Source organism: Nannospalax galili, unplaced genomic scaffold (assembly GCF_000622305.1).
Source record: "Nannospalax galili isolate Female #2095 unplaced genomic scaffold, S.galili_v1.0 scaffold719, whole genome shotgun sequence".
Taxonomy (NCBI): Eukaryota; Metazoa; Chordata; class Mammalia; order Rodentia; family Spalacidae; genus Nannospalax; species Nannospalax galili.
Window position 1 is genome coordinate 143,219 of NW_008341883.1, and position 19,895 is coordinate 163,113.

The 19,895-nt window shown below is 39.2% G+C and overlaps 1 protein-coding gene across 1 annotated transcript in view; it reads right to left on the reverse strand.

The window, feature by feature from the left end:
• Window positions 1-19,895, reverse strand: part of Lrrc72 (leucine rich repeat containing 72) — a 53,588-nt gene that overhangs the window by 11,410 nt on the left and 22,283 nt on the right. The window contains 3 exon segments of the mRNA XM_008837608.2: window positions 3,662-3,701; window positions 3,704-3,774; window positions 4,839-4,941. Of these exon segments, the coding sequence (XP_008835830.1) occupies window positions 3,662-3,701; window positions 3,704-3,774; window positions 4,839-4,941 (214 nt within the window).

Sequence of the window (19,895 nt, forward strand, 5' to 3'; positions counted from 1 at the left end):
GCCTCTGCCTCCCGAGTGCTGGGATTAAAGGCATGCGCCACCACAAAGCACCAAACTTAGAATAGTATTGCATTACTTATTGTACATCTAGGTATTGAAACCCTGTACACTCATCGTGGTCTGTGCTCACCTCATCTTAAAATAGAAAGACAGAAAACAGAGCAATTAGCTTAACCTCTGATATCATTACTTGAACAAAAATAATAAATTGAACTAAATAATTTGGAAGGCATTTCATCTTTATTCTTCTTTGCTTTTTCCTAGCTCTTACCTTTCAGAAGGAAGCAATCTTATTTTCAACTCTCTCTTTCCCCCATCTATGATAGTAAGTATGTAACATTTTGGATTTATGAGTTTTGGATGGATGCTACTAAAATTACCATAAATTAAGTTTCTAAGATATGAAATCAGTTTCCTGTGTCTGAATGTTCTGAAAGCTTTCTATGATGTATGGGCACATTCCTTTAGCAACTATGAGGCAGAACTGCTTACACTTTCGCTTTCAATAGGTTAATGCTATTTAATCCACCTTCCCTCTAGGCTACTTATGCAGCACACCTCAGTGGCGCCAGCACTGTCTTGCTTATCTTAATTTGGGAGTCAGAGTCTAAGCATTTACATTTACCCAATAATATATCAAAATGTCTCTACTACCTTACCGCACAAGTTTGAGTTAGATGAGTCATGTATGCGAAGCTACTTAATGACACAGAAGAGGGAGATGCAAAAGTTACAGTCATCTAAGTGACTGCTATTAAGTTTTAAAAACATTTAAAGTAGAATTTAAAAATTATCATGGAAATAACCCAACTATTCTTTGTTTTTATTTTATGGGTATGAGTGTTTTGTTTGCAATGCCTGTGGAGGCCAGAAAAAGGTGTAAGTTCCCCTGGAATTGGCGTTATGGATGGTTGTTAGCCACCATATGGGTGCTGGGAACCAAACTCAGGTCCTCTGGAAAAGCAGCCAGGGCTCTTAACCACTGAGACATCTCTCCAGCATCCACCCAAATAGTCTTAAGCATCTTTGAAAAAGATTGATATGGGCCGAGGATGTAGCTCAGTTGCTAGAGTGCTTGCCTAGTATTTGTGAAACCCTGGCATCCATCTTCAGCACCACACAAAACTAAGCATAAGAGTACATGCTTGTACAACTCAAGAGAGGTGGAGGAGGCAGGAGTATCACAAGTCATCCTTGACTACATTTGGAGTTTGATGTCAGTCTGGGCTAAATGAAGCCTGTCTTAAAAGAAAAAAAAAAAGTTGATATAATTAATAAACAACATGTCCATTTTAACAAGCAGAGGAAATGATACAGGGAAGTTAAAAATGTATACAGAACAGCCTGTGGGTGGAAGTTCAGCTTCCTAGTCAATAAGCAGACACCTACATGTCAAGGGTCAACATCTCCATTGTTATCACTATCTTATTTTATTGACTTATTTTTATTTTATGTGTATGAGTATTTTGCCTGCATGTGGGTAGGTGCAACATGATGAGCAGTACCTCCAAAGGATGGAAAAGGGCAGTGGATCCCCTGGAACTGGAGTTTGTTAGCCATCATGTAAGTGCTGGGGTCAAAACTGGTCCTCTGGAGGAACAGCCAGTGCTCTTAACCACTGAGCCACCTCTCCAGCCCCCACTATCTTATTTTAACCAAAATCTGTGGGCTATCACATAGCACACATTTATACTGTGTAAGGCCATCGTCTTTGATTTTTTTTCCTTTAAAGGAAAACTGGGATAAAACAGGAGTTGAAATGTGGCAAGATCCGAACACTGTCTTTGCCTTCAGCTTGGTAGATTGTGTTGTTTGGAAGAGGCAGTGCAACTCTGTGAGCATCACAGATAAAGAGGCCCAGAAGACTCCCTGAGGGCACAGTGCCACCTTATCCCCTAGCAGACTTCTCCCATAGAGGATGGGGCACTGCTGAGAGCAAGAACAGAGAATGCTGGGAAGGAAGACCCCTGAAAACAAGAGACCGCTCCCAACAAGAGCGAGCCCCTCCCCAATGCTGGTCCTGGAAGCTCCACTAGGAGGGTCCTGCGTGTGAAGAAATGTAGTCAGCTAAGTGTATTCAGTAAAATGGAGAAAGATTGAAAAAACGGGAATGAAGTTTTAGAGAAAAAGAATGGGTTAAATATCTTGCTGATGAATTTTCCCTTAGCGCTCTCTAAGGGGCAGGAACACTGAGGGGTGAAGAATTTATTTCCCAAACGGTGGGTCAGAGACCTGCGGATTGCCATTTGGAGAGTTTGGAGGGCAGAAGGAAGAGAGAAGCTAAATAGCAAAGGGAGGGCCTGGAAAGGTAGACCTCCTGGAGAGAGGAGGTGGGGCCCTGCCTGGCCCGGAAGACAGGAATTCCAGTCAGCAGGACCTCACACTCTGCGCTGGCTTCTGGCCTCCCTGAAGCTCCCAGCCCTGCGTCTCCTGGGCAATCACTTGGCAATTTTTCTCATAAATGCCAAGGGCGGGTGCAGTGCAGAAATGGGTTAGAGCTTTACCCCCAAGGCTGTTTTCTCACCCTCGGAAGAACTTGTGATTGAAGTGGAATAGTAATAAAGCTTTAGATTTTAACGTGGTTTTCCTACTTGAAAAGACAAAAATTACAACATCTGAAAAAACACGGTTTTCTTGTTTAATGAACTGAGTCTATTCTGAGATTGCAAATGAGACTCATAGACACTTAGTGTGAGGACATTAGGGCACAAATGCTAGGAGTCTGCTTTTTCCATATAATATCTTTAACCAAAATGGGGTATGGGATTAAAGTGGAAATACTTGCTACCAGCACCTATCAGGAAGTGCTTACTTTTAAAATGAACACATTTGCTCCATTTCAAGACCATGACTCCATGACAAGATTCTCAGGTAGAATAAGTTCAGTTATTGCTTGAATGATGTCACCATGATTTTAAGTAAAATACTACAAGAAATAGCATGGATGTTAGGTTCCCAGACTAGCCCACAGAGTCTTCCACCCTGTGACACAGAATCATCTGTCTTGTACTGCAGTTGTGTGCAAGTTTATTAACCCTTCAAGATTATATACATGTTAAGAGGAGAAACTGCATACTGTTTGTTCACTCATTTGAAACCTTCAACTTTCATTTTGTTTAGTAATTTACTTTATTATCTATTTCACATACCACATAAATTCACCTATGCAAAATGTGCCAGTCCTGCATTTTTAGCATATTCATTAAGTCCAGCCACTTATCATCATAGCCAATGTTAAAACATTTTATCCACCTCTCAAAGAAACCCCATACCCCTTTCCACTGTAGCTAGCAAACCCAATTCTCTTCTCTCCCCAGCCCTGAGTGGATACTAACCTACTTAAAAATAGTTACCGCTCATGCCACTTCCTCTACAGACTAACTGAAATGATAAATTACTTATGAGATGAAATTAAAAATACAGATTTAGACATATAAATCCTCATATTTTTTGTCATCTTCATTTGACATTCTGTATCATTTCACAAATACTTATATTTATGGCTTTAAAAAGAACGAATACTATCTAATCATATTTTAGGAATAGATACATGTTCCGGCTATAAACATTGCCCCTGTAAGCTTACACTTCAAAAAAAAAAAAAAAAAGTCCTATGCTTTTACTATTTTGATTTATGGACATAAGAAAGTGCAGTTGATACTTAGGGTCTTCAGGTTTAGCATTCCCTTTAATTCCTTCACGGGGTAGCATCAATGTTTGTTAGCCCATTGTGGTGGAGCAGGAGTATGTGCAATGAAGGCAAATTATGCAGGCCTAAAAAAAAAAAAAAAGAAGGGCTTTTTGGTTTTTTTTTTTGGCAAGGCTTTCAACATTTTTAGTTGAATTTTATTAAACTGAAAATACAAATAAACATCTTTTCACACTAATTAGATATTGTAACTAGCAGAGAATGCATTCTAGCTGGTAAAAAAAGGAATGCCTGTTAATGATATCCTGAATTATGACCAAGCGTCCAGGAGGAGTGCTTGACTGTGATGTGAGGGTATAGAGCCGTTTCCTGCATTGTTTCTCCTTCACTTGCTTTTCTGTAGCAGTGACTTTGCTTGTTTCAGTTTCAAGTTTGAGTTATATGCTTTCTTTCTGTTTGGTTTTGTGGTGTGTGTGTGTGTGTGTGTGTGTGTGTGTGTATGTATGCTACTTAGATTTATAATGCAAATCAAGGGGATAATTTCACATCCATTCAGTATGTACTTTCAAATTGCTTTGCTAAGTATTTTCTTTGTCGAATGGGAAACTGTATATTCAAATTGTTTTTGCTATTTCTGAATTGCACATTTTCCATTTTTTAAACATAAATGAAAGTACGATGGGTCTGTATGATAATCGTCAGATCATAGTTAAATTGAAATATTTTCTTTCTTAACAATATAGGAAATTATGTGGGTGATAAATATATGCCATTTGACTTCATGATATATGATTCTAAGGCCAAATGTTTTCTTCTGTATTTTGATACATGATGATGACTGACACTGATCATGATCAGTCATATGCTTTCATACCTGGCTTGAAATTGTTGCACATATAAAATAAAGTCAGACTGGAAATAGGAATTTGGCTGTTAAAATCAGCACTATTAAAAACTTCTAAGACTATTTACAGTTTTTATATTTATTCTCCACCTAAATATTGCTAAACTTAGCTTCCACACTAGCTGTTTTGTGTCCAACTATGCAGTACAATGGTGAAATTACTATGCGAAAATTTACTCCTTTTAAATTCTGAACGACACATAATATTGAATTGGAAAAATGATCTAGCATCCTATTTGTAAAATTTAAATGTATTTTAAGAACACTTAAAATAGATTATATTACATGTTTTCAGTAGAAATGATAAAACAATCTCAAATATTGCATTATTGTTTAGGTAGAGTTCTGTCAGACAATAGTTTCTAGTTAAAAATGTTATCCCATGTAGCTGGAAATGAAAAAATAGATAAAAAAATTATATTTTCAATTATAGGAAATTTAAGATTTACCTTCCACAGCCATTTTAAATTATTTGTGACCTTTTGGACTGGGCTGCAAGTTGTACCTGGATTGTTTTTCAACAGCTGTGATGTAAAGGACGATCTTTGCTGACCACATCTGCTGTATAAACTCTCTTGCTTGCTTTTTCCAAGCCCCCGTCATCTGGTCGCATCTTTTCTTTCTAACAGTATTGCTCCTGGTTGTACTCTGCATGATCTCACTGCTCCAGGCTCCACACACCCATTAATCTTTCGTCTGTTATTGTGAGCCAGGGGCTTTCTCCTCAGATAATGCGCAGCTACTTCTGCCATCTGCCTAGTCATGGTTTCCCTTTGCACATCCTTTCCTCCTGTATATTACATTTCTGATTATTTTTAAGACTCAGACTCAGACCAGCAAGACATATCACACTATGCCACTGTATCTTTTCACAATCCCAGAGGTTTTTCTAAAACTGTTCTTTGACGTTTTCTTGCGTCTCCCAAGTGTTTCTTGAGAATATGCTTCTCTGAACTTCTCTTCGCTCCAGCAGTATGAGCCAGATCTCTGCAGTAATGGCCTAGTTCTAAACACTCTTCTTGCCCTAGTCTAAAACCATCTCTTCTGCCATTTCATTATCCTCTGACTCCATGGATCTCCTCATTTAGTCAAGACCTCTGAAATCCAAATAGAAAAAGAGGGCAACTCTGATAATAACTCAGCAAGCCACCAACATAATCCTGTCGCTCCTATTATTTTGCTGTTTCTCATTTTCCCCAAAGCCTTCCTGACAAATCCTTTGTTTATGAATCTCCATTTTCTTCACCACTTCCACATGTAATTTAACTTGTACAATTAATCATTCCATGACTAGGGTTTTGAGTCCTCCTTAAGGAGAGGAGCCATGCTCCTCCAGTTTCTCCTTTCTACCTCCACGCTCTCTTAATAGGGTAAAGTTGCATTTTACTTCATGTGTGTGCATATTCATGTACATGAGTGCAGGTGTGTATGCTATGACATGCATTGTGAAAATCAGAGAACACCCAACATTTGGTGTCAGTTTTCACTTCCTACCTGGTTTGGGGAAGTCTCTTCTTGTTCTCTGCTGTGTGTGCTGGTTTACCTGGCTCGCAAAATTCTGGGAATCTTCCCATCTCTGCCTTCCATCTCACCACAAGAACACCAGGGTTATGGATATTCAAACGCAAGTCCTAGTGCTTGTGTGGCAGGAGCTTTAACTCCTTGAGCTATCTCACTCCAGCCCACATCTTACTTTTAAGATTTGTTTTAAAACTAATGTGTATCAATTAGAAATAGCCAAAAGTATGCTCTTGAAATTTTCTGAAATGAACTATTAAGTGCTACATAAATGGTATGGGGTACCCAATGCTAAATAATATGTCAGAAACCCTTGTGTTTCTGCAAAGAGAATTTTATTATTATTTTTAATGACTCTATAATCTGGTTTAAATTTTTTTTATTACACTTTGTTGTGCATGTGTGCGTGCGTGCGTGCGTGCATGTGTGTGTGTGTCTGCCACAGAGCACATGTGGAAGTCAAAGGACAACTTGAAGACGTTAGTTCTCCCTGTCCTCCAACATGGGTCCTGGGGATTGAACTCTACCTGCTGAACCATCTCACTGGTCCTGACTCTATTATCCTGATAACATTTCACTTGCTTGTTTAAATAATGATGAGAGGCAGTAGAACACAGACCAGAGGTAGGTATATTCTAAGAGCAGCAGAGAAGTGGAATTTCAGAGTATTAGATTTACTGCTCAGTAAGGGCCCGCTAGGGAGAAGGTCCATGACATAACTATTGGTCAAGTTTTATGTACTTTATAAATATGGAAGCATTTACTCATGAGTATAAATTTATTTTTCTAAAGCTAAAACTATTAAGAGCAGTTAGATAGAACTATTTTACCATTTGATGAATATATTTGGTTCTACAGATGCTAACCCACCTGCCACTGAGCATTTATTGAAAATAAGTGTCATTCTCATAGTTCAGAAAAGCCATTTTAGGTTGTATCCAAAGTATGAAAGCTGCTTTGACAAATTTTCTTCAGTTTCTTCTTAGATTGGAAGCACTCACAACTTATGATGCTATAAAAGGCACATATACTGTTCAATTCCTCATTTCCCAGATTTCTCTTCACCAAATCATGCCAGCACTTAACAGAAAACCCACTAATGTCACACAGGTTTCATTAAGGCCTGGGAAACTCCTGATTTTCCTGAATTCAGAGTGGGGAGGAAAGAGTCCCTCTTGACTTCTTGTCCCTTTCGGCTTTTCCTACTGGCCTTCTGGCAAGAACCCATTCGTTCTCTCCTTCTCCTCATCAGTCTCTGCTCTAATAATAACCACTATTGCTATCCATGCAGCAAAAAGAATACCAGTGAAAGCCATGACACTTCCTTCTCTCCTTTTCCAGTTACCTTCCAGCTATATATTTATGTCCATTGCTGATGGGTTAAGAGTAATTTCTCTTGCATTACTAATTAACACAACTAGGACATTAGTAATCGTGACTATTTCATCTTGGCTGTAGAGTTCCAGCTTTCCCAAGAGCATTAACATCTATGGATTGTGATTATTGGAATATTAAGATTGTTCTCTGACCAATGTAATTTCTTAGAATATTCTAAATATATATCCTTATATTTCCTGACAAGTGTACTTCTCACTATTCATCAAAGAAACTTCCTCTTACAACAGATAGAGACTATTATAAAGTTCCACAACTAGTAAAATGTAGAGAGTAAGTGTGAGGTGCTCAGCACAAAGTGGCACATCTACAATGCAACCTCTACACCTTACACTCAGGGAGCATCACTGAAGAGAGGGTGGAAAGAATGTAAAGGTCAGAGGGACAAGACACCTGCTGCTAGTTTATGCATTCTAGACATTACAGGAAAGCTGCACCAATGAAATCTCTACAGTATGGTAGTCTAATGAGATCTGCATAATGACAAAGCCAGTTGACATGTCAAGTTGGATGGAGAAGTTCCATAGGGTTCCACCTCGAGATGAAAAGATACAGGTAATCAATGGATGCTGAGGGAGGGAGAATCAGTTTTCTCCAGGAAATCACTCCCTGAAAGGTTATCTAATCCCAAGTGTGCAGCCCTAAACACAGATACACAGGAGCACCACTAAATGGGCTAAGTGCTTTCCCTCTCTCTCTCTCACGCTCTCTCTCTCTCTATGTATATATATATATATATATATATATATATGTGTGTGTGTGTATGTATACTTATAAATGTATGTATATGTAACAATAATAAAGATGACAAGAAATTGAGAGGAGGGCAACAGAAGGAGTTGGAGGAGGACTGGGAGGGATGGGAATAATGCAAAGACAATTTTCATATGAAATTCTCAAAAATAAACAAGTACACATTCATCTCATTAATATGCAAACTTTCTTATTTAATAAGTGATAAAAGATACATACCAAACAATTGTTTCAAAGTAAATTTCTTTATAATTGTGTATCAATTTAAAAAAGATAAGAGGCTGGAGAGATGGCTCAGCAGTTAAGAGCACTGGCTGGCCTTGCAGAGGACCCAGGTTCAGTTCCCAGCACCCACATGGCAGCTAACAACCATCTTTAGTTCCAGTTTCAGGGAATCTGACACCCTCTTCTGACTGCTGCAGGCATTGCATGACACAGCTACACTTACATACAGTGCAGGCACTGCACTCATACACACAAAATAAAACAAATAATAAATACAATATTAAAGGAAAAGGTTGTTCTGTGTGGAAGGAAAGATATCAAGACAATGCTGGGGACCTATTCAAACATGTGCAGTGAAGTGTTACTGCCCAACTTGATTTCAGAAAAAAAAAAGTCAAGATAAAACAGTGTATTGGCAGGAGGTGTATCAGAAAGGAGTTATCCTAATTCAGAAGAATATGTAGGACCCTAAACTAAATTAATGGAAATGGTGGAAAAAGGAAAAGGAGGAAATTGAGATAGTTCCAAGGTATAATTCATATAATTTGAACAATATAGAAACTTGGACAGTTGTTAAAGTCGGGAACAGGAATCAGAAGACATGCGAATTTTCCTGACACTGAAGTCATTAGTAAAATAAAGTGAAATTACCCTTTAAACTACACACCACTCATTCTAAAGAATCTTATGGCAGCAAGATTTATATTTAGCATAGCATTTCACAAATTATATAACAATTCAAAGTCATATATCAAGTAATTACTACATATTATTTAACCTTTACTACTATTGTATATGAGCCTTTGCATATAAAACACTTAAAGGAACGCATTTGGACTATTAGGGAAAATGTATACCATTATGAATCTAAAATGAAGCAGGTACTCTTCAGAGCAGAGCTGCTCAACCTCTACTACTTACTGTTGATAATTTGGGCCAGATAATTCTCTGTTAGATTTTGGTCATGGAGCAACCTGGGAATTGTAGTATGTTTAGTGGCATTCCTAGCCTGTACTTACTAGATGCCAATTGTACACACTCCCAAGTTGTGACAATAAAAACTCTCCAGACAATGTCAAAAATCCCTGAGGGATGATAATTAGGGGCAAGGAAAAAAAAAGATGATATTCATTAAATGTTTATAAATAATTGAAGCATTAAGCTAAACATTTTTGCAAATCTTTTCTAGTACAATCCTTAGAAAGGCTCATGCTATTTACTTTCCCCACAGCTTACTAAGGAGGAAGCTGCAGCTCAGAGAAGTTAAACAACTTTCTCTTATAAGCAGCAGAGTGAGGATTCACATCCAAGTCTGACTGACTCCCCAGCCAAAAACCGGAATGTATCAGGCTCTTTAACTTGAGGATCTTCTTATAAAGCACCTATAAACCATTCATTTGAAAATCAGGTAGGGTTTTGGAACATATTCAATAAATAAATTTATTTATTTATTTATTTATTTATTTATTTTTGTGTATTTCTGGCATGTATGTGAGTGCACTCGTGTCGTGCAATGCTGCGGAGGTCAGAAGAGGGCTCAGATTCCTCTGGAAACTGCCTGGCCAACGGACAGATGTAAATGATTGTCTGATTATGAGAGAAAAAACAAAACACACAAAAGCACACCCATCATCTCCTGTTTAATTTCTTTTTAATAAATATTTTAGCAATTACCCCAAACATGTCTAATATGTATCCCCGAATATTTGACCTGAAATACAATGAAAAAGAAAAATGCATTTGTGTCCTGAGGGGCTTATTCCTCCGAGGGATGGGGCCTGCTGTGGAGAGTTGGATGTGGAGAGTTAGCTGCAGAGGGAGGAGCATTGAAGGCATCTTCGAAGGGGGTGGGAAAAATGGCAGTGGTGTCTCGCCTGTGTGGATGTGAGAGAGGGCATTTACCGACCTGGGGCAAGACTGCAGGCCCATGAGGTGTGGAGGAAAGCTAATGGAGACTGTGGGTGGTGTGTGGAAGCAATCTGGAATTGCGGGCCACTGAGCCACAGAGCGGAATGGGTACTGGGTATTCATCTTTTGTGGGGCACTGGGTATTTGCCTTTGTAACTTACTCTATTTCCACTACCCAGGATATAAACTATGAAAAATTCGGGTAAAGATGTGTTATATGGTTTGTCTATAATAGCACCAGGAGCAAGGGACCCTAAGAGAACTCGGGGGACAGTAATATTCTCTGCTTTATATACAGTAATGTAGAGAACTGCTTCAAAGATTTTGTGTGATTGTGAAACAAGACCACAGAACTTTAGACTTGTCAAGTAACCTCAAAGTCATACACATGATCAAAACTCTTAACTGCACTAGGTTTGGAGGAGCTGCACCTCAATACAACACATACATGATGAAGTTGTAAGTCACATCATTCTCAGCTGGGAAAGATCAAAAGCTTGTTCTCTGAGACAAGACAAGAACACACCATCTCATTTTCCAACGTAGTAGAAGTTCTAGCCACAGTGATGAGGGAAAGAAAGGAAGACAGAATAAAAGGGCATCTTAATAAGAAAGGAAGAAATGCAGTTGTCATTATCTGCTAATGACGGGATCTTAAATTTAGAAATACTAAGACTATTAAAATCTCTTAAAACTGTACATTATGCACATGGGTGAAAACTTTGTAATGAAACCCAGTATTATGTATAATTAATATATGCTAATAAAAACATTTCAGAAACTTACTATAACTGACCAGTGGGCTTAAATAAAGTTATAGGACACAAAATCAACACACGAAATTAGAAATTAGTCGCATTTCTAGATATTAATAAGAAACTATCCAAAAGGGAAATTGAGAAAAAAATCCTACTTATACTAGCATTAACAACAAAAATTTATATAAATTTACTCAAAAAGGTAAAAGATCTTTTTACAGGAAACTATACAACAATTATAAGAAAACAAAAATTAACAGAAAGGTATCCTACACTGTGACAGAAAAATTAATGTTGTGAAAATGTCCATACTACTCAAAGCAATGCAATTCTGATCAGATTTCCAATGGTACTTTTTTTTGGTCTTTTTGAAACAGGGTCTCCCTGTAGCCACAGCTGGCCTAGAACTTGCTATGTAGACCAGGCTGACCTCAAACTCACAGAGATCTGCCTGCCTCTACCACCCAAGTGCTGGGCTTAAAGGCATGCACCACCATGCCTCCAATGGTATTTTTTAAGATAGAAGAAAAAAAAAATTCTTACATTTACATATATCAAAAAAAGCCCCAAATAACCAAAACATCTTGAGCAAACAAGAACAAAGCTGGAGGTGTTATACCCCTTGATTTCAAAACATTGTATAAAGCAACTGTAACCAACATGGCATGGTAATAGCATAAACAGAGACACACTGAGCAATGGAACAAGGAAGAAATCCCAGAAATAAACACATGTATTTATGCAAGTGGCTTTTGACAAGGTACCAAGACAAAGGACAGTCCTGTTGGTAAATGCTATTAGAAAAACTGGCTATCCATGCCATAGATAAAAATCAATTAAAAAACCAAAGACTTATATAAGATCTGAAAGTAAAACTACTAAAAGAAACAGAGAACAGAGAACTACATAGCATTGGTCTGGCCACAAGTTTTGGAACATAAACCTGAAACCATAGGTAACAAGAACAGAAAGAAACAGATGAAATGGCATTAAACTAAAAAGCTCCTGAGCAGCAAAAGAAATACTTCACAAAATGAAGAAATAACTCATAGAATGGAAGAAGATATTTATGAGTCATACATCCAATAAGGAATTAATATGTAAAATATGTTAGGAACTCAACTCTATATCAAATAAACAACTGGGTTAAAATGAGCAAAGAACCTGACCAGACATTTATGAAAAGAAGAACATGGCAACAGGTATGTATAAAGATGCTCACTCATGGCTAAGCATCAAGAAAACGTCAATTAAAGTCACACTGATATATCATGCTAAAAAATCAGATTAACTTTTTCTCAAAAAAGATGAAACATAAAAGCTCAGAAGGATACAGAGAAACCAGAACTGGAATTCTTGCACACTGTTGGGGGAACATAAGTGAGTAGTTGTTATGGAAATGGTATAGAATTACCACATATACCCCATTTCTTACTGTACACCCAAAGGAGTTGAAATGAATATGTTGAGGAGATATCTGCTCTCTGAAGTTTGCTGCAATGAAATCAAACTGAATGTTCATCAGTGGAAGACTGGCTAAATGGGATAGTATTCAGTCTTTAAAAAAGAAAGAAATTGTGTCGTTTTTGACAGGGGAGAATCTGGAAGACATGGTGAGTGAAACAAGTCACGCATAGAAAGACCAGGTGCTGACCCTGTGGTCTTGTGTGTAGTGGATTCTAAAAACGATGAATTCTTAGAGGTAGAGATTAGAAAGATGGTTACTTAGAGGCTGGGGAAGGAAAAAATAAGGAGCTGTTGATCAAAAGTTACCAAGTTTCAGGTAGACTAGCTGAGTAAGGTCAGAGACATATTGCACAACAGGGTGGCAACAGTCAACAATAATGTATTGTATATTTCAAAATGCCTAGGAGAGTAAAGGTTTACATGTTCCACCGTAAAAAATGACAGGTGACTGAGATGATAGCTATGTTAATTAGCTTGATTTAACTGCATTGTATCCATATATAAAAACATCTTGTGATAGTAACTACTGTAACTGGTAGTTAAAGAGGAGAGAATTAAATAATCATCATGGAAAGCTGTTGAAGAAGCACTTCCATTTCTAGGCAATGTTTCCAGTCCACCAAGCAGGATCTGTCCTGCCACATAGAGACTGGGGGTTTATTTCATAGAGTAGAACAGAGCAGATAGGACTAGACCAGACCAGAATGGAATGGAACGGAATGGGACGGGATGGGACAGGATGGGATGGGACAGGACAGAAGTATTACCAGGCAGTCAGATACCAGGCAGAGTGAAAGATAGAAACGTGTTTCGAACACAGAGGACTATGTTTCCTTGCAGCCATTTTTTTCTCCAGCTTAGACTTCAAAGTGCTGGCACTCAGGTTTTCACCCTTCAGGTAGGAAGACTTTTCTAAGGACTCTGACCATTAGAAGGACTGACTGTGACCCAAATATAACAATACTAGAGTCCTCCCCCACCCCCCAATCTGACCTGCTAGAAAAGCCTATAGTGAAGTTCATAGTTAAGTCCAACACACACTTACACTTCCAATCAACATTTTAGACGTGTATCTTTCTTTTTTTTGAAATAAGGTCTCACTGTATAGCTATGGCCTGAAACTTTTTTTGCTTGCTTCTGCCTCTTGAGTGCAGGGATTAAAGGTGTGCACCATCATGGCTTGTTAGATTTTCATCTTGAAGATTTATTTATTTAATTGTGTGTGCGTGTGCGTGTGCGTGTGTATGTGTGTGCGTGTGTATGTGTGTGTGTGTGTGTGTGTGTGTGTGTGCCTGAATGTATGTATGCACATCACATGAGTGCCCCTGTAGGCCAGAAAAAGGTGTCAGATCCCCTGGATCTGGAGGTATAGGCAGTTGTGAGCTGCCAAATATGGGTGCTGGGAATGAACTCAGGTCTTCTGCAATAGCAATAAATGTTCTTAATGAGTCATCTCTCTAGCTCCTAGATGTTCATCTTAAATACAATTTGTCAAAAACATTGAAAGGAAAAATTTTAACATAAAAAATAGAGATTAAAAAAACAGATTAAAAGAAATACACAGATGCTGGGTGTAATGGTGCATACCTTTAATCCCAGCACTCAGAGACAGACAGGTGACACTCTGTGAGATTGAGGCCAGCCTGGTCTCCATAGTGAGTTTCATGGGAGTTAGAGCTACAAGGAGACTTTGTCTCAAACAAACAAACAAACAAAAAAACAAACAAAAAAAATATACAAAATAAGATTAATTTAGAGAAAATAGACATAATAACAGCAGCCACAATAACACCACCATTATTACCATACTTGAAGAGATTAGAGAAGATTCTTTATCTTGGAAACAAAGAAAACATAAAATACAAATTTTAGGCCAACAAGATGACTCCCCAGATTAAGGTGCTTGCTGCCAAACTTGATGATCTGAGTTCAATCCCTCGGACCCATGTGGTACTGACTCCAGCAAACTGTCCTCTGACCTCTACATACATGCCATGGTACAGGCACGCACGCACGCACACACACACACACACACACACACACACACACACACACAAATACAACGTACATTTCAATTGCCTCACACCTGTTTGGATGGCTATTATAAAAAAATGAAAAGTATCAATGAGAACCTGCGGTTGGAACCCTTGCTCCTTTGTAGGGAACGCTAAGTGTGACCACTATGGAGGACATGCAGGACTGCTCTATGATCCAGCAACCACTCTTCTCGATGTACATCCAGAGTATAATATTAATTGGGCTCTCAAAGAGTTATCTGCATGCCTATATCCACAGCTACATTATTCAAAATAGCCCATTATTCTGGAAACAACCCAGATGTTCACTAATAGGTGAAGGGGTTTACAAAAGCTGCTGTGAATATCATTCAACCTTAGAATATAAGAAAATCCTACAGTTGTGGTGACATGTTTGAGCCAAGAGGACATCATGTTAAGTGAAATAAGACAATCCTTAAAGGACAAAGACAGTATCATTTAACTTAAGAAGTGTCTAAAATAGCTGAGCTCCTAGAGGCAGAAAGTAGAATTGTAATTTCCATGGCCTGGAAGAGGGGGAACTAGAAATCACTGATCAATGTGTATATGTAGTTCTAAAGTTGCATGTCAGATATGGTGCTTACAGTTAGCACTGTGGTACTGTACATGTGAACATTTGCTAAGAAGGTAAACCTCACATTAAGTTTCCTTCCCACAAAAACAAAGAAGCCCAATGCAGAACACTAGGAATCTTTTCGAGTGAGGCATATCCTGGTTGTGGTAATAGTTTCATGGGTATACCAATTTGTTCAAATTCATCAAGTTGAATACTTTAAACATGTGCAGTTATTTGTGCATCTATTATACTTATTAAAAAAGTGTTAAAAATAGAGGCTGGAGAGATGGCTTAGCTGGTTAAGAGTACTTGCTGCTTTTGTGGAGGACTGGAGGTTCATTCCTAGCACCCTCCTCAGGCAGCTCATGAATGCCTATAACTCCAGGGTGTCTGTTGCCCTCTTCTGGTCTTTGTTGGTACACACACATATACATATACACAAAGACATATACAAATACTCAGAAATTAAAATAAAATAAATCTGTACAAAATGTTAATATATGTAATGTATTCAAGAGTAATACAAAATATAACCATATTTTGTATGTCATTATATTATACAAATATATAGCTTTACTATATTTCATATAAAAAGGTAATATAAACATTTAGGGACTGAAGATGTAATTCAGTGGGTAGAATGCTGTGGTGTTGTTGTACCCCATCCACTGGACCCCAAAAAGACCACCGAGGACCCAACACACCAAAATGCAAAAGCAAAGGTTTATGGTTTATTCAGGCTTAAGCTCGGGCTCTCAGACCTCACCAACTCAATGGATCCGTGCTGAGAGCCCAGACTAAGGGAGAGTGGAGCCTTTTATAGGTTTTAGACAAAAGGTTGGGGGGAGATACTGAAGATACATTTTGGTTGGTTCAAGGAGCCCACGCGCCAACATAATTTTAAACTGATTGGATGTATAAGATGCAGCCCTGGAAGTTTCTTATTGGTAGGTGCTATTCTCAGGGCTATGGAATGTGCTGACTGTTACCTGTGGGGCCAGGAGTCTCTGTTTTTACCTTATAGGGCAGTTTTTATGCTCGGGCTTGCTTAATCTATAGTTTCCTGGAAGGGGGATGGGGAATAGCAGGCGGGGGTCAGGGCATGCCAGGGTATGTCTAGGCATGTCTAAAGCAGCAGCCAAGCATTTCACAGAAGCTAAAAGAGCAATTAGTGGGGGTCTGGAGGGATTGGGGGGTAGCAGGTGAATGAAGAGGGTCTCAGGGTTCTACAGTGTATGTGTGTGGTATATACATGTGTGGTATATATGTACGTGTGAATGTGTGTGGTGTATGTGTGTGATGTGTATTTATGTGTGTATGGTGTATATGCATGTGGTGTATATGTGTATGAGTGCATATGAGTGTGGTGTGTGTATATGTGTGGTGTATATATGTGTATATGGTGCATATGTGTGTGAGTGTATGTAGTGTGCAGGTATCTGTGTGTTGTATATGTGTGTGAGTGTGTGTGGTATGTATGTGTATATGGTGTATATGTGTGTGAGCATGCGTGCTGGATAGCCTTAGCTGTCATCTTGGCACATCTGGGTAGAGGGAGCCTCAACTGAGAAAGTACCTCCATTGGACTGGCCTGTGGCAATGTCTGTGGGGTATTTTCTTGATTACTGAGTGATGTAGGAGGGTCCAACCCACTGTGGATGGTGCCACATTGGGCAGGTGTTCCTGCATTGTATAAGAAAGCAGGTTAAGCACAGGCCAGAGGAGCAAGCCAGTAAGCAACATTCCTCAATGGCCTATGCTCTAGCTCCTGCCTCCAGGTTCCTGCCTCCAGGTTTCTGCCCTGAGTTCCTACCTTGGGCTCCTCAGTGATGAGCTGTGACCCAGGAGATGTAAGTCACATAAACCCTTTTTTCCCCCAAGTTGGTATTGGTCACAGTGTTTTGTCACAGCAATTGAAGGCAAACTAAAACAGTGTGTGTGTGTGTGTGTGTGTGTGTGTGTGTGTGTATGTGTGTGTGTGTGTGTGTGTGTATGTGTGGTGTGTGTGTATGTGTGCGGTACATATGTGTGTGTGTGTGTTCCAGAAATAGAGAACAATGGACATAGAAGAAGAAGAAATCAAAATGCCTCAAGAAAATTTCCCCAAATTGAAAGACCTGAGGTTTGGGGATTGAAATAGCCCCAAATTCAACACAGTGGATGAAAATAGATTTATACTGATCTAGTTTCATTTCTGCTTCTGGGATAAAATACTCAGACAAAAAGCAACTTACGGGAGAAAGGGTTTATTTTAACTCCCAGTTCCAGGTTACAGTCCATCCATCACAGCAGAAAGTCAGGCCAGGAGGAACTTAAACAGCTGGTCATATCCACAGTCAGGAGCAGAGAAACGAATACGTGCATACCTAGTACTCAGCTCACTTCTTCCACTCTTCAATAGCCAGGACTCGAACCTAGGGAGTGGTGCAGACTATGGTGGCTAACTTAAAAAATCCCCTCCACAGACCTGCTCACAGGCCAACCTGACCTAGACAATCCTCCATTGAGACCCTCTTCCCAGGTGACTTTAGATCACACACCATTGATACACACACCACACATACATAACACACACATGCACACAGAAAGCGTGAGCACCGCCCCACACATGCATAACACACATACACACACACAGAAAGCATGAACAGCACTCCACATACACACACACACACGCACACACACACATATGCACAGAGCACTGCCCCACACATGCATAAGACACACACCATATTGTGCACACACATACACACACACCAGTACTCAGAATGACTTTGGATTCTTCAATGGATAGATACACTTGAAAATAAGAAAAGAAGGGTGCCTTATTCCCAACCCAGAATCCTGCTGGTCAAATAAATCAAAATATTGGTTCAAATATGAGAATCGAACAAATGCGATCATAGGCATTCATAATGAAAAACAAATTACAACCTGCAAGTCTTACCCACGAAGCTAATGTAGAAAAAAGAAAGAGGTAGTACAAGAGACAGGAGGGGGTCTTAGGATACCCCAGGAGAGTGCTGAAGAGACAGGAATGGGTTTTAGGATAACCCACAAGAGTGGTGAAGGGTTGACTGGCGCTGCACACATACACACAGGGCAGGCAGTCCCCAGCAACATCAAAATGGGCGTGGGCAAACTTCTCCAAGACAGCAGAAGTAACTGAATTCATTTAGTATAGTTGTTCAGTTGACAGAGTTTAGATTGAGTAAGCGATAATAGCATTTTAAAAAGTGCATTAGTTTGGTATCACAGAAGGTTTGGCTAAAAGAGCAAAGCCAAAATTTCCTCCCAGCTCTAGAGGTTGGAAGTCTGCCATGGGGATGTTGGTGGGAGTGGGTCTCATTGAGCCTCTCATGGATTCTGGAGTCTGTCTTCTTCCTGTCCTGAAGCAAGCTCCCCTCTCTATTATGTGTATGAAGTGCCTCTGTGAATCGTAATCTCTTTCATAAAAAGACCAGTCACATTGGGTTAAGGCCCACCCTCATTACCCCCATTTAATTTAAAGACTTCTTTAAATGCTGTATCTCCACCACAGTAACATTCTGAGGGTCCAAAGATTAGGACTTTACATATGGATATTGAGAGACACAATTCAGCTAGTAACAAGAATCAAGTTAAAAAAAAAAAATCAAACAAGTGTGAATTCCAGGGAATTAGAGAAAGTACGAGAAAGGAGTATAATACATGGTTTAGCTTGGAAAAGGATACATTGTAGGGACAATATAACAAGTGGATATTGATTTAACTGAAATTACAACACAACCACATCAGGAGACTAGAAGTGGAAAGTCTCTCTCTCTCTCTCTCTCTCTCTCTCTCTCTCTCTCTCTCTCTCTCTGTGTGTGTGTGTGTGTGTGTGTGTGTTAGAAGTGGGGACAAGGAAGAGAAAGAACTAAACCTTGATCTTCCTGAGTGGGAGCAAAATAGCTGCTGTCTAAAAGAGAAAAACCCAGAAAAAGTGACAATACCAGGACGGGATTTGTAGAACTGAAGAGAACTGAAAGTGCTGTGTCTGAGGAACAGCAAATGGGGTGAGGTGCTTGGACCTGTTGCTAATTTATAGGACTAGTTAATTCTCTCTGTTTTTGTAACTTTTACAAAAACTTTATTGAGAATTTCACACATGCATATAAGGTGTTTTGATTAAATCCATGCCCACTCCCTCCCTTCCAACGCCTCCCATATCTCCCCATCCCTTTTTTTCTTTTTCTTTTTTTTTTTTTTTCATTTATTTATTTTTATGGGACTTTTGGGTACTCTAACATTCCGCCCTCTGAAGAGGTAACCCTAAAATCTTTTCAGAATTAGAAACAAGCTCCTAAATACTTTTGACGTTTTTGGCCTTTGGAACACAGTATTGCTAAGAGGCCCAAGGACATTTTGACTTTGAGCCAAGAAACCGGCTACATTTCTTTGGGGTCTTTTTTACCATAACTGCCTAGCCAATTCCTACCTCCTATTTTTATCATGCCATCCTCTGAAGGGGTTACTCAAATTGCCGATAGGGAATCTGGACATAGACCACTCTGGCTGCTCCCATGCTGAACAGGGACGCAGGGTGAGGCAATTGGAGTACCCCTTCAGTGGGTCTATCTAAAAGACTCCCAAATTGCATAACTCTTATCTCTAAGTGGAAAAGAAAGTCCTTGAATCGTGAATAGGAGATGTGAAGGAGAAGTAAAGGCAAGAGTAATTAACATTA